The sequence below is a fragment of the Cornus florida genome, unplaced genomic scaffold (assembly GCF_030987335.1).
Source record: "Cornus florida cultivar Cherokee Brave unplaced genomic scaffold, ASM3098733v1 CherokeeBrave_3.0.0_Hap2_Chr06, whole genome shotgun sequence".
NCBI lineage: Eukaryota > Viridiplantae > Streptophyta > Magnoliopsida > Cornales > Cornaceae > Cornus > Cornus florida.
In genome coordinates, this window is record NW_026775576.1 from 29,190,468 (window position 1) to 29,205,808 (window position 15,341).

The 15,341-nt window shown below is 34.5% G+C and overlaps 1 protein-coding gene across 1 annotated transcript; it reads left to right on the forward strand.

Annotated features, from left to right (window-relative positions):
• The first annotated feature begins 1,195 nt into the window (after positions 1-1,195).
• Positions 1,196-12,496, forward strand: LOC132313900 (uncharacterized). The gene is made up of 5 exons (XM_059812837.1): positions 1,196-1,201; positions 1,340-1,585; positions 1,870-1,925; positions 2,364-2,702; positions 12,010-12,496. The coding sequence occupies exons 1-5, from the start codon at positions 1,196-1,198 to the stop codon at positions 12,494-12,496; spliced, it is 1,134 nt and encodes a 377-aa protein (XP_059668820.1).
• The last annotated feature ends 2,845 nt before the right edge of the window (positions 12,497-15,341 follow it).

Consider the following 15,341-nt stretch of genomic DNA (forward strand, 5'->3'; position numbering starts at 1 on the left):
ATCTTATAACTGCATTTACATTTGATGTCTCAGACCTGTGTTTTAGCCCATTTGACTGGTTTAGCTTGTTGATTTGAACTTATAATCACTATATCTTGCTGTGAGCTGCATTATTATAATCTGAGCAAGATTCAATAGTTAAATCAAGGCTGTTGAAGTTGAGGTTTGCACATAAATAAGGTTAAATACAGTTTTTGACGTTGTAAAACCTTAGTTTTTGAAGGTTCTGCAGAATTAAGCCAATATCATTGTTGTATACACACACTATACTCATTATGATTATTATTTGAGTATGTCTTTGTTGAAGATATAAGGCTGTGGATGTCATTTATTGCTCTTTGTTCACTCGAATTTTTAATTTTGCCCTCAGACCAGTATTTTTGCATAATGAAGACTATGTGTTGTGTATAGCTACTTTAAGCTATGTAGTTCATTGCTAAAGTAGATTTTCTATTCACTCTTTTTATGCATTTAGTGAGCTGTGAGAGTTTGCATGGTCTAAGTAGGGTTTTTTAGGATAGGGGGAGTGTTGTGTGCACCAAATAGAGCTAGTTGTGTGTGTAAAGATTGTAATAACTAGTGTTTCATCTTGTATAAGAGTGTGTGCAGAGAGTGAGTCAGATAGTGAGTCAGTTGAGTGTGTAACTACTTGCATACAACTAGTGGAGATTACATTAGTTGTGGCTAAGAACCAAGGTTTTTGATATCTAGTTGAGAGATATTTTCTTTGTAAAATCCAAGTGTACTTACGGTTAAATGATTGAGCATTGTTTGTGTATTCAAAGCACTCTAAGTGAAAGCAGAAGTTAAATTAAATAACTAATTCATCCACCCTTTTGGTTCATCAATTGGTATAAGAGCTTTGGTCTACCTTTTGAGGTTTTAACCAACCTGTAGAAGATCTTGAGTAATGAATGAAGGCTAAGTCACTAACAAAGCACCCTACTTTGATAGTTCCAACTATGATTCATGGAAACCAAGGATGGAAGCCTTTCTTATGTCCCAATACTATGATCTATGGCATGCTACAATTATTGTTGTGGTTATTCTCAATCCAAACAATTCTTCAGCTGATGATAAAGTAGCTTTAGCAAATGATGGAAGAGCAAAGCATGCTCTCTTCTGTACTCTCAAGCAACAAAAATAAAAAACTATAAAACAACTAAGGAAATGGGCGACTCTCTCAAGGCTACTCATGAAGGTAACAATGTGATCAAGGAAACTTCTAAAAGATCAATATGAAAGTTGTAAGATGGAAGAAAGGGAAGCTGTCTCAAAGTAATTGTTCAGAATAAATGAGATTATTAACAATATCAAGACTCTTGGTAAAAATGTTTAGGACTCGGATGTTTGCAAAACGATTCTCAGGACCTTGACCCCAAGTTTCAATGTAAAGGTTACCATTCTTGAAGACAAAGATCTCTTACAAATAAAAGTAGATGATTTTCAAGCATCACTCACTGCTTATGAAATGAGAATTGGGATTCCTACTCAACAAAGAAGAGAAACAGCCTTTAAAGCCAAAGAAGTGGTTGAAAAAGCTGAACAAAAGTCTGAAGATGAGGATGATCTTGAAGACGATAAAGTAGTTTACTTGGCCAAGAAGTTCAGAAAATTTAGATTCAAGAAAAGGACATATTCATATAACCAAACATGTTATGGTTGTGGTAAATCAAGTCACTATGTGGCTAATTGTCCTAATTCAAAAGTCAAAACCAAATAAAGGTTGAGATATTCAACAACAAAGGAAGATTTGGAAGAAAAGCTCTTATCTCTGATTGGGATACAACTCTTGAGGAAGAAAATCTAGAAGAAAACCAAGAAGATGATTGCTTATTCATAGCTATACTTGAAACCCCATAAGCTCAGAAAGAAGAAGAAGATAGTGATACTGAGGTTCAAGAAATACTTGAAGAACGTGAGAGGTTGGTTGTGAAGTGTGATCAACAGAAATATCAAATCATGAAACTAAGTACTGAGTTACTGAAATCCAAAGACTTACTCATCAAGCATGTCAAGATAAAGCTCTCAACTCTATGATCCATTTCTCTGACTTTGTACTTTGTGTTAAAACTCAAAATCAACAAGGAGGTGTGGACTACCAAAAGGTACAAGGAGGAACTGTCACAAGCTCTAGAAAAAAGATTTCTCAAGATGACTTTGATTTGAAAAAATTCCACTAAACAAGTTGGCAAAACAAGCATTGGCTACAAGTGTGATACTGCAGCTAAGACAAATCAAACACACTCAATGTTTGTAAGATCCTCCATATGTGAAATGTATGCAAGATTTCCTATTGTGAAGATAGCCAGGTCTAAGCATGAAATTCTTGACAGAACTTATACTACATTGAAGCTAAATAGGTGTGACTTTGTTGCAGCAACTATGAAAAATACCAAGCTTACACCTGTTTACATCAAGAAGACAAACCTATTACTGTCACAGATGATCAAAGATAAAAGAGTTCTTGTCAAAACTAAGATGATGTGGATCCCTAAGAAGCTTAATTCAGTGAGTAAGTTGGTTTATACAACTTTTAAAGCTTGTAACTCAAATGATGGATGGTATATTGACAGTGGTTGTTTAAGACATATGACAGGTGATAGCTCTAAGTTTCTTTCCTTGAAGAAATTTAATGGTGGCAATGTGGTATTTGGGGACAATCAAAAGGCTAAAATTGTTGGCATTGGAACTATATGCAAGTCTGAAGATCTACCTGTGATCACAAAAGTTTTATATGTTGAAGGACTTAAACACAACTTGCTAAGTGTGAGTCAACTATGAGATGCTGAAAAGCTGATACTAGATTTGCAATGGAACTGGCTTTGCTCTTTTGGAATTTTCCCCCATGAAGTACTTAAAAGGTCACCCACTTTAGGTTGGTTTCTTCTTCATCATTTTCACCCACACAAATTTTATTTTTTTATATTTTTCATGATGTGACCAAACTTCCAAGCTTATAATGCACTCTGCATTTGCTTTTAATATAGCTTCCAAGCTTATAATGCACTCTGCATTTGCTTTTAATATAGCTTCCAAGCTTATAATGCACTCTGCATTTGCTTTTAATATAGCTTCCAACTTCCAAGCAAATTCAACTCCAAAAGCTTAAAGGGTACGTAGTGGATTTATAATCTAGCTAGCTATAGTTATGAGTCCGGAATAGTTGTGGAATATAATATGAATATCCAACCTAGAGGGGGTTAATAGATTCAACTTAATATTTTATTTGATTTTTTTTTAATATTAAATTTACCGAAATAAAAATAAATTAATCACCCCATAAACCATAAATAAAGTATAATTAAAGTAAAAGTAGGATTTAGAGTGACACCGGAGTTTTAGCGAGGAAACCTAATTAGATAAAATCATCAGACTTCACAAAAATCTAGGAGACGCTCATACGGTCTCGAGCGAAAAGATCCACTATGTGACTCCCTTGTCCAAACGCACTTGACTTTAGACTTATTCCCTTGATCCTTATAGAAAGAAGATTAATGGTAAATCAATAGGTACTCTACGAATCACTTGATCCCTTCAAAGTGTGATTTCTTCCTCATTTTCTTCGAATATGACATTTTAAATTAGTTGAAAGACAATACTGCTTTGATGACCTGTAGCAATAGTTCTTCTATTCGAACAAACTCCGATCATTAAGAGAAACACATCCTAAATCACTTGTGTGTGTCGTATATGTGTTCTAAAACATAAAAATAAGCAATCTCTGCAAAAGCTCTCTTAGGGTTTTGAAAACTTAAATATCAGAAGACGTAATGATTTCAAGATTACAAAATATATTTATAAGTGTTTAAAGAGACCTATAAATCCTTGGAAAAGTTAGCAATTTCATGCAAAAAAATTCTCTTTAAAACCTGATAAAAAAGGTAATTGAATTGGTCTTTAAAAGAACTTTTCTTTTTGGTTCGAGTAAAAACAACCGGTTTTGTTTTAGAATGCAATTGGTTGTGTTTTTACTAAGAGCTGTTTTTCCACCTGTGAAAAACACAACTAATTGTGTTTAAAGTGCAACTGGTTCTGTTTTTCATGAGAGTAAAAATAAACTTATTTTTTTACCCAAAACACTTGGCTCTCATTATAAAAACATAGCCCTATGTGTCCTCACTTCACTAACCTGTCTAAGTTTCTTCTTATGTCAAAGTGAGTTAGCACTTGTTACTTTTCTTTCAATCTTGAGACTTAAATATAAAATAAAAATTACAATTCGATCAGACTTGTTTTGACACCAAAATAATTTTATATTTCATAGGAGCTTCCTCTTTAAAAACTTTAACCCATGAAGTACTTTGTTTGGTGACCAACTTATTTTGGCTTCTTCTTAAGCACTTCCACCCAATCAAATTTTTGTAGCATGATGTGACCAAACTTCAAAGCTCATAATGTAATCTTCATGAAGGATTATTTGTTTTTAATATAGCTTCCAACTTTCAAGCAAATTTAACCCCCATTTTGTATTGAGCTTTTATATTCTTTTTGGGTGTTCGTGATGAATCTCCATATGGTTGGTGCAACCAACTTTATAATTGAATGTGATGACGGCAAAGAGAGAATTATTTTCCTTGCGACAACCCGACTGTGTGAGTGTGTTGTCTCTCAATCGAGAAATAATCCCTTTTCAAATAATAGTACGAAAATCAATTTATTAAATTTATTTATGTGAGTGAAGTATGACGTAGTCATGATATTGTGATGACATTCTCCCTTACATAAATAGATGCATTCAACTTTTGAACCAAGGCTTTTTCTTTGATTATCTTTGGTTATGAATTCACTCTAAATAGTCTAAGTAACATTTTTTTGAATTATCGTCTGTATGAGAGAGAGCCACACGGGTTTACTAGGTCAATTGCCCCTACTAGACTTTTTATTATTTTGATTTTGTATGTAATAGTTTTAGTAATCAAAAAATGCCTCCAGTAAAGGCTTATATAATTCTTAAACGAGACCCAAAAATATTTTAAAAGAAATTCTTATTAACTCTAAATTTAAAAGGAAGCTAAAAAAAAAAAAAAAAAAATCAAAAGTCATACCATTCATTAGTTAATAAATACTATATATATATTATCGTGGTATTGATTAGTATTAGTGATAATTAATGGGAGAGGAAAATCGAATTTGGAATATATAGGGAAGGAGCTTTAAGGACTAGTCCTTTATCACTCGGACAATACCACCACCATTTAAGCGCTGAGATAGTAAGATTATAAGATAATACCACCACCGTTTAGGGGATGAGTTAATGAGATTGTAACAGAAATAAATGTATTGAAAAGAAATTTACTACGAAACAATCTATACTTTAATTTTTGTATTTATTATTTTGGTTAAAATTTTATTATTTAAGAAAAATTTCTTGTAGTCAATTCGGCTGGGGCGAATCTGCCGAAATAGTAAAACTTTATTATTAAATGTTGCTCCTACTAAAAACAAAATCTCTGGTGATTATCGTGGCCAACTTAAAAATAGGGATAACTAGGGGTGCACAAAAGAACCTGAACCGGAACCGTGGGAACCAGAACCGTTTTTTTCGATTCTCATGGTTCCAGTTCCGATCCCGGTTCTTAATTTCAAAACCGTGAGTGTACGGTTCCGGTTCCAACCCGTGGGAATCGGTAAGAACCGGAACCGCATATATATATATATATATAATTATATATTTAATTAATTATTCTAAACTAAAGGCCTACAAGCAGCCATGTGTAATCCACAAAACAAAACACAATCCTCAATTCATCTAACCGTCTAAACCAATCGCCTCCATCTGGACCATCTCTATTCTCTCGACTCTTAACTTGCCCTCTCTTTATTTTCGTTCTCAGATATGAACTTCTCTCTCTCTTTCTCTCTGTGCAACTGTAAACTACAAAATCTACAAGAATCAGAAGTTCAAAACCCATATCGGTATATCATTTCAGATTGTTCAAAAAATCAAAACACATATCTTTCAGTTTCCATCGCAAGCTTGAGCCGCTGTCTCTCAACTCTCAAGCTTGCCCCTCTCTCTCTCTGCAACTGCTAAACTTGCCCTCTCTCTCTCTGCAACTGTAAACTACAAAATCTACAAGAATCAGAGGTTCAAAACCCATATATTTCAGATCTGTCTACAAGAATCAAAAGTTCAAAACCCATATCGGCATATGATTTCAGATTGTTTAAAAAATCAAAACCCATATCTTTCAGTTCCCATCGTTGTTGTTCTAGTTCAGGTTTGCAAGCTTCAGCCGCTATCTCTCAACTCATGGTTAACGGTTCTCATGGAACCGAACCGGTTTTACGGTTCAGTTTCGGTTCCGGTTCCGTTTTTTAGGAACCGTTGTGAACGGCTCCGGTTCATGTTCCGACCAGAACCGTGAGACCCGGAACTGTGTGCACCCCTAGGGATAACCATACTTTTGATGAAACTGAAAATAAAGTTACACCCAAAAAAAAAAAAAAAAGGTGCCTCCTGAAGAATAAAGTTTAAAAGTTCGATTCGTTTGGGAGCAAACAATTCCTTGAAGTATGTAAGTATTGACTAAGAAAAAAAATTGAAAGATAAATTTTAAATGCTGAATTTTTTTAGTGATAATTAAAAATATCTTAGTTAACGGGAGTTGAGGTATGATGTAAAATCACATAAAAATCCACAGATAAAAAATTTAAAATAAATAATTAATAAATTAAAGCAACAAATACATCTTCCTGCAATTCATGACCAAAAATCAGTCAGTGCAACTCAACACATATAACTCAATACCCAATTACCGATTACGCAATGACACCATTAATATCAAAACAAATAAACAACTAAGAAGTAGAACTTGATTAAAATGACCTCAATCGATTTACATTCAGTATTCTAAATAGTCCCAATCCATTGGCCCATCCAAATAAATAACCGTACCTATTCTGGGATTCATAAATCCCCTCAAGCAGTTTGGAAGATTATTGAAGACCGTGGTCGTGCTCGGCTTCTCTTAATCAAAACGAAGGACTCCACCAGCTCGAGATGCATAACTGCTGAATGGGAACTCCCTAGTTTGATCAATGCAGCTGAGGTTACAGTTGGATGATGTTGGATGATGTTGTCTCTGGTTCCTTTCCTCCGAGTTTGAATTTCTGATTTAGGGGAGGGAAGTTTTGTTTTGTTTTGTTCCTTTTGGGCCGTGTGGGTTGGGCTCTTGGGTGAGGTCTCTTGTGTGGGCCTGTGTGTTCTGTTTTGTAGGCTACAAGGGCTGTCTTTTTGGGCTAGTTGGTTAGCCCTGTACATCTCTCTTTTTGGTTATATATACCGATTTACCAAATATATATATATATATAGATCAGACAAGTAAAAATATTTGTAGCATTTTTCAGTATTTTTTTTTTGGAAATTCCTTTTTAAATATGTTTCATCCTTTTAACAATGTTTGGCTTAACACAATCAGAAAGATAGAAAGCCGAGCCGAGTCATGCAATTAAGTTTTGCTATTGTTTTGGTAAGATCTCGAACTCCATTTCAATCAAAAGAAAACTTGTCACAAATCACAAATATATATATATATATATATATATATAGTATTGATATACATTATAAAACAATTAAACAACCAGAGCTGAAAACACATGTCTGGTCTTTGATGTCCTTCTAATGCGAGGTTCGGAGAGATTATAAATTAGTATCGCAGGTCAACATGCTTTTTTTTTCGATCTTTATAGTGCCATTGTGTTAATTGGTACTTGGAAATTAAGTTGTGGGTGTGATAGTGTGTTGAATTGATGTTACTGGTTTATGGTCCTGAAGTGCATTTATTGCTTTAATTATTTATTTATTTATTTTAAGTTTCTTGTTTATGGGTTTTTGTGTAATTTTACACCTTTCAGTTGGTCCCACAATTGGATTAGAATTGTCCTTTAAATGTCAAAAAGACTATCACATGTACACTTTATTGTGTTTCAAGTGATTATGGCATGCACAGTATATTATATTAATATACAAGGATTGTTCGGTCATTCAACATTCTTGAGAAAATTATTCCAATGGCCTATGAAAGGTACATTGTGATGACAGTTCATACTGCAGGCCAATTAGGGTTTCAGGCCCTTGTAGAGAAGTTGATACTTGGCTATAGAGTTTTTCAAGGGCAATTAAGTCTTTGCACACTTGTATTCCATCATAATACACTTGTTTGTGATAGTACGTTGTACTGAATTGCTCTTACTCACAGTTTGATCAAGTGTCCATAGTTACAACTGCAAAAAAATCTATATATATTGACAAGTGTCCCTATAGGGGTATTTTGGTCAATGCAAATTACTGAGCATTCTTGTGACACGTGTCTTATGGTCCTAGTGTGAGAAGATGCAGGTTGTTATTCATTGCTTAGTGATTAAGCTTGATATATATACAATCTTACAAGCTGACATTTGCTTGCTCATTATAAGACAGTTTTGTAAAGGTGGCAGGAATATTATGGTACATTCACAAAGGGAATTTCATATTATTCTTTGCAAATGATTGGATGATGGTGCCAAATATATTTCCTTATTGAGGTAAGAGTTGTACTCAAGGACTACTATATATATAATGTGATAATATATTTTAGGATTTTAGCCTTTCTGAAAATCCTAAACAAGCTACATTGTATCACACACTTAAGCTACCTAAACAATGACCATTTCCTGAGCCATGAGATTTATTTTGTAAGCTTGATTTATCTCAAAAATGAGTATAGAGTGGTGTATATGAATTGAAAGGTCTAAATGATCAACTCTGCAATCAGTTGTTAGAATTAATATGTTTTCAAATTGTTCATTTGAAAAAATAGAAACCCTTCTTATTGGATGACCATGATACTTCCCAAAAATCAAAATTCTTGATCAATGGAGGAAGAATATCACCATTTTTGTTCAATAAGATACCAAAGTGGAGTGCTTGCTGATGATGAAGAGGCTTGGCTACAACTGTTTTATGGCGCAAAAAGGCTTGGTTTGAGAAGTCAAATTTGGTTCCAGCCATTTCCAAAGCTACACAGAGGTTGAGGAAAGTTTGGTTCACTATTTTACATATGCAGAGTGCTGCTATGTGACCATCTTATAACTGCATTTACATTTGATGTCTCAGACCTGTGTTTTAGCCTATTTGACTGGTTTAGCTTGTTGATTTGAACTTATAATCATTATATCTTGCTGTAAGTTGCACTATTATCATCTGAGCAAGATTCAATACTTGAATTAAGGCTATTGAAGTTAAGGTTTGCACAGAAATAAGGTTAATACAATTTTTGACCTTGTGAAACCCTAGCTTTTGAAGGTTCTGCAGAATTAAGCCTATATCATTGTTGTGATTGTATACACACGCTATACTCATCATGATTATTATCCGAGCACGTCTTTATTGAAGATATAAGGCTGTGGATGTCATCTGTTGGTCTTTGTTCACTCTAATTTCCAATTTTGCCCTTAAACCAGTATTTCTGCAAAATGAAGACTATGTGTAGTGCATAGCTACTTTAAGTTGTGTAGTTCATTCCTTTCACTTGTAAAAGCTAAAGTAGATTTTTAATTCACTCTTTTTATGTATTTGGTGAGTTGTGAAAGCTTACAGGGCCCAAGCAGGGTTTCTTAGGACAGGGGGAGTGTTGTGTGCACCAAGTAAAGCTAATGTGTGTGTAGAAGATATAAAAACTAGTGTTTCATCTTGTACAAGGGTGTGTGTAGAGAGTGATTCAACTGAGTGTGTAACTACTTACATACAACTAGTGGAGATTACATTAGCTATGGCCAAGAACCAAGGTTTTTGATATCTAGTTGAGAGATATTTTCCTTGTAAAATCTAGGTGTACTTACGGTTGAATGATTGAGCATTGTGTGTGTATTCAAAGCACTCCAAGTGAAAGTAAAAGTTAAGTTAAAGAACTAATTCATTCACCCACCCTCTTAGTTCATCAATTGGTATCAGAGTTTTGGTCTACCTTTTGAGGTCTTAACCAACCTACAAAAGATCTTGAGCAATGGATGAAGGCCAAGTCACTAACAAAGTACCCGACTTTGATGGTTCTAACTATTATTCATGGAAAACAAGGATAGAAGCCTTTCTTATAGCCCAATGTTATGATGTATGGCATGCTACAATTATTGTGTGGTTGTTCTTAGTCCAAACAATCCTTCAACTGATGATAAAACAACTTTCCAAATGATGGAAGAGCAAAGCATGATCACTTCTGTGCTCTCAAGCAACAAGAGTTTACAAGAATCAAAAACTGTAAAACAGCTAAGGAAATGTGGGACTCTTTCAAGGAAAACAAGATATAGCTTTTGAAAGTTCAATATGAAAGCTGTAAGATGGAAAAAAGGGAAGCTATCTCAGAGTACCTATGACGATGCCTCTTTCTATGTCTTTAGAAAATGGACTTCGTAATGCGAGAGGTCGCTTCGCAAGGTCAAAATATGAATGTGGTTTAGGAAGCCTTTCTAGTCAAATTTACATTTATAAAAACCACTACTACAACTAATGAAGTATAATGAGTAGAGATCGTCCACAGAGATTATACGTGTTGGAATTTAATTTCGACTCTAGTGTATCAATTGATTGCAAAGAGGGAGATTGGTTGATTAAACTAAAATGCAAAGAAATTAAAATAAACTAAGTTAGTTAGGGATTAAAGAGATGAGAAGTGTGGTCTTGGGGTGCATTAAAATCGCCACTAAGCTCGTTCACCAAACCACACACTTTCAACTAATTTGGGGAAAACATTCTTGTGAACAAAATGCAACTACCAATTGCAATATTAAACATGGACCATCAAATTCAATAATGAATTTCCTACCTAACCAACAATTAAACAAAGTGTAAAATAACTCATTAATTCTAAGTATGACCCATCAAACTAGTCACAATTGTAGCACACATTAATCTAGAGAATCATTGATAGAATATCAAATTAAGTAAAGATTGCTTACCTACCTACAAGTATGAATTAAATTGTAGAACAACCCATCAAGCATAAGTATATCCATCAAATTAATTAACAAACCCATCTAATAAAAACCATGTCTAGCCATCACTAGATTCTCAATCAACCACACATAGACATGCAATTAATATAGAAAAATTAGAGTAGAGATCAATTCATAAATAATCACACATAAGATAACATATAATCACATAAAGAATCAATAAAAAGAATTAATCCATAGAAATCAAAGGAGAACCTAAGATTCATTAAATTCACAAGGCTAAAACACTAATCACAAGATATTATTCCCCGAAAAGTATGAAAGAGATAGAGGTTTAGATTACAAACTTGGGGCTCATCCAAGCCCCAAGGAGAAGTCTAGCCAATCATGGAGGAGGTGGGTGTGATCTTGGAACCCTCAAGGGCAATCCCTAAACATGGCTCCATCTTCTTTCTCTTCTTCTTTGTTGAATTCTAGAGAGAGTGTGTGTGTAGATGTTGAGATGTGTTCTTGGTGCCTCCACTATTCTCTTTTCTTCTAACCTTAATCTTTAACTTTTCTGGAGAGAGAAACTAACTATTACAATGTAAAATTAAAATTAAAATTGAAGACAAAAGATTCATTACATAATAATTCAATCCCCCTTTTATACAAGGTCCTTGGAGCAGTGAACAAGTCAGAAAATAAACCCTTAAAATATCTAATCCCATAACTATGTGGTAGGTTGAGTTTGGGCGCGCGTGAATAAAATAGCTCGCTGCCAGCACATCTTTGATCGATCGAAGAAAAGCTTCGATCGATCGAAAAATTCTCGATCCATCCAAATCCACTGGTGGCGAAATTCTGCATTTTTTTACCTTTTTCTAGATTTTTCTGAAATCTTCTCAGAACTTTTGCTTGACTCCAAAAAGGCTGTAATAGACCATTTTTAGCCCACTTGAACCTTATTGACCTGAAATAGACAAAAACACAAATAAGTATCAAAACGAAAAAATAAAGATAGATAAATGGACTAAAATACCCTCATTTAGGTGCTAAAATGCGTCACATTTGAGCACTCATCAACTTATTTAGAATAAATGAGATTGATAACAACATCAAGGCTTTTGGTAAAGATGTGAAGGAGTCAGATGTTTACAAAAAGATTCTCAAGACCTTGACCCCAAGGTTTAATGCAAAGGTTACCATTCTTGAAGACAAAGATCTCTCACAGATGAAGGTAGATGATTTTCAAGCATCACTCACTACTTATGAAATGAGAATTGGGTTCCTACTCAACAAAGAAGAGAAGCTCAAAGCCAGAGAAGTAGTTGAAAAAGCTGAACAAAAGTCTGAAGATGAGGATGATCTTGAAGACGATGAAGTAGCTTACTTGGCCAAGAAGTTTAGAAAATTTAGATTCAAGAAAAGGACATATTCACATAACCAAACCTTTTATAGTTATGGTAAATCAGGTCACTATGTGGCTAATTGTCCTAATTCAAAAGGTCAAAACCAAAAAAAGGTTGAGATATTCAACAACAAAGGAAGATTTGGAAGAAAAGTTCTTATCTCTGATTAGGATATAACTTCTGAGGAAGAAAACCAAAAAGATGATTGCTTATTCATAGCTATACTTGAAACCCCACAAGCTGAGAAAGAAAAAGAAGAAGAAAATAGTGATACTGAGGTTAAAAAAATACTTGAAGAATGTGACCGGTTAGCTATGAAGTGTATTAAAATCCAAAGACTTACTCATCAAGCATGTCAAGATAAAGCTCTCAACTCTGTGCTTCATTTCTCTTACTTTGTACTTTGTGTTAAAACTCAAAATCAACAAGGAGGTGTGGACTACCAAACGGTGCAATAAGGAACTGTCACAAACTCTAGAAGAAAGATCTCTCAAGAAGATTAAAAATGTGGAAAAATTCCACTAAACAAGTTGACAAAATAGGCATTGGATACAAGTGTGATACTGCAGCGAAGACAAATCAAACACACTCAATGTTTGTAAGATCCTCCACAAGTGAAGTGTGTGCAAGATTTCCTATTGTGAAGACAGCCAGGACCAAGTATGAAATTCTTGACAGAACTTATACGACATTAAAGCTAAATAGGTCTAACTTTGTTACACCAACTATGAAAAATACCAAGCTTAATCATATTTACATTAAGAAGACAAACCTATTGTAGTCATAGATGATCAAAGACAAAAGAGTTTTTGTCAAAACTAAGATGATGTGGATCCCTAAGAAGCTGAATTCAGTAAGTATGTTGGTTTACACAACTTTTAAAGCTTGTAACTCAAATGACAGATGGTATGTTGATAGTGGTTATTCAAGATACATGACACGTGATGGCTCTAAGTTTCTTTTCTTGAAGAAATTTGATGGTGGCAATATGGTATTTGGGGACAATCAAAAGGCTAAAATTGTTGATATTGGAACTATATGCAAGTTTAAAGATCTACCTGAGATCATAAAAGTTTTATATGTTGAAGGGATTAAACACAACTTGCTAAGTGTGAGTCAACTATGTGGTACAGGCAAGAGAGTATGTTTTGACAAAGATAAGTGCAAAGTACTTGAGCTTAATACAAACAAATCATCTTTTCAGCAAACAGGTCCTCTGGAGATATATATACTATCTCTAAAGAAGCTTCATTAACACAATGCAACTTCTCAATTATTGATGTAGAGAATCTGTGGCACAAAAGGTTTGGACATGTGCTTACCTAAGCTAAAGTTCAAAGAAGATCACACTTGCAGGGCCTGTCAGCAAGGTAAACAAACTAGGGTTTTATTCCCAAGTAAAGAAGTGAAAACCTCAAAGGCACTGGATTTGATTTACATGGACCTTTGTGGTCTTACCAGAACCACAAGCATTGGAGAAAGTACTTCATGCTCCTAATTGATGATTTTAGTAGAATGACTTGGGTTTATTTTCTAAAAGAGAAGTCTGAGGCCATCAATCACTTCATCAAGTTTGTTAATCTTGTTGAAAATAAAAAAATAAAAAATAAAAAAAAAGGATGTACTGTCAAGAGGCACAAATCAGATTTAGCACTAAATTCACAATAAGGGAGCTTGGGAGCTTATGTGATATAACAGGAATCAATAAGGAATTCTCAGCTATGGCTACACCTTAACAAAATGGTGTTATGGAGAGAAAAAATAGAACAGTTCAAGAAATTGAGAGGACTATGCTACTTGAGAAGGGTGGCTAAGGGTTTTTGGGCTGAAGTTGTGAATACAACTACATACATTATCAACAGAGTGCTTTTAAGGTCTAATTCAATCCAAACTCCTTTTGAGTTATGGTATGGTAGGCCTACAACTGTCCATTACTTCTGTCTATTACTTCAAGATTTTTGGAAGTAAGTGTTACATTCTCAATCGCATTAACAATTTGGGGAAGTTTAACTCAAAATATGATGAAGGTATCTTTTTGGGGTACTCTACCAAAAACAAGGCCTACAGATGTTATAACCTTATAACATGTAAGATGGTGGAGTCTATTCATTTGAATTTTGATGAAACACCTCAGTCAACTATCTTATAAGATGTTTTTCCACCTACAGGGTCTAATGAAGCAAGCTCGTCACACTCAGAACCTGTATCTCATAAAGAAGTCTCTCATCCAACCTTATAGAAGCATGTTCAAACTGAGAACATCTTTGGGAATCCTAAGGAGGGGGTTTAAACCAGACACAAGAGGAAACTCAGTGAACTAGCACTTGAAAATGATGAATAATATAGACATTTTTCCATGTTCTCCTCATTCCATTAAGTTAGGGGTGACGCTTTTGGGATTTAAGAGTTATACAGAGGCGGTAACGAGATCACTTATGGCAGAGGCTGAAGCCAAGGACTGACAAGAAAGGAGTGGTGTCAGGGGTCTCAAGTACGAGGTATGAGTGTGGGTACTTCTTCCGAGAGTTAGGGAAGGAGGAGGCACAGAGATTTTTCATCACAGTCTCAAGAGCAGCGAATGGCATACGCTACTCCTACTGTTAAGGTGTCTCCAGGGCCTTCTAGCATGAGTGTGGTGTGTTATCATTGTAAGAAGACGAGGCACTAAAAAGTGCACATTTAAACCCTTGATCTTGAGTATATTAGGACCTTATTCTATCTTGTTTTCCCGCTTTAGTTTTATTTTATGTTTTTCCCCTTTTAAGGTACATAATCCCAAAATGAGCCAAATTAGCTAAATTAGAGCATTGGAGAAGGCAATCCAAAGTCTAGTGGAAATATAGAGCAAAGTGGAAGCAAAAAGATAAAAAATTTCTTTGTTCGATCTATCGAACCTTGTTATGATTGTTCCAAACCTACTATGATGGATAGAGCTTTTGTCCTTATCCTTAGGAAAATTTCTTCTTCGATCGATCCAACCTTTTTTCAATCTATCGAACCTTTTGATCTTATCCT

What these genes read in the sequence shown, in the direction of transcription:
- LOC132313900 (XM_059812837.1), top strand. An exon ending in ATACTTGAAGAACGTGAGAG is followed by an intron (nt 1,926 to 2,363) that starts GTTGGTTGTGAA and finishes GAAGCTAAATAG; the next exon opens with GTGTGACTTTGTTGCAGCAA. An exon ending in GGCATTGGAACTATATGCAA is followed by an intron (nt 2,703 to 12,009) that starts GTCTGAAGATCT and finishes CAACTTATTTAG; the next exon opens with AATAAATGAGATTGATAACA.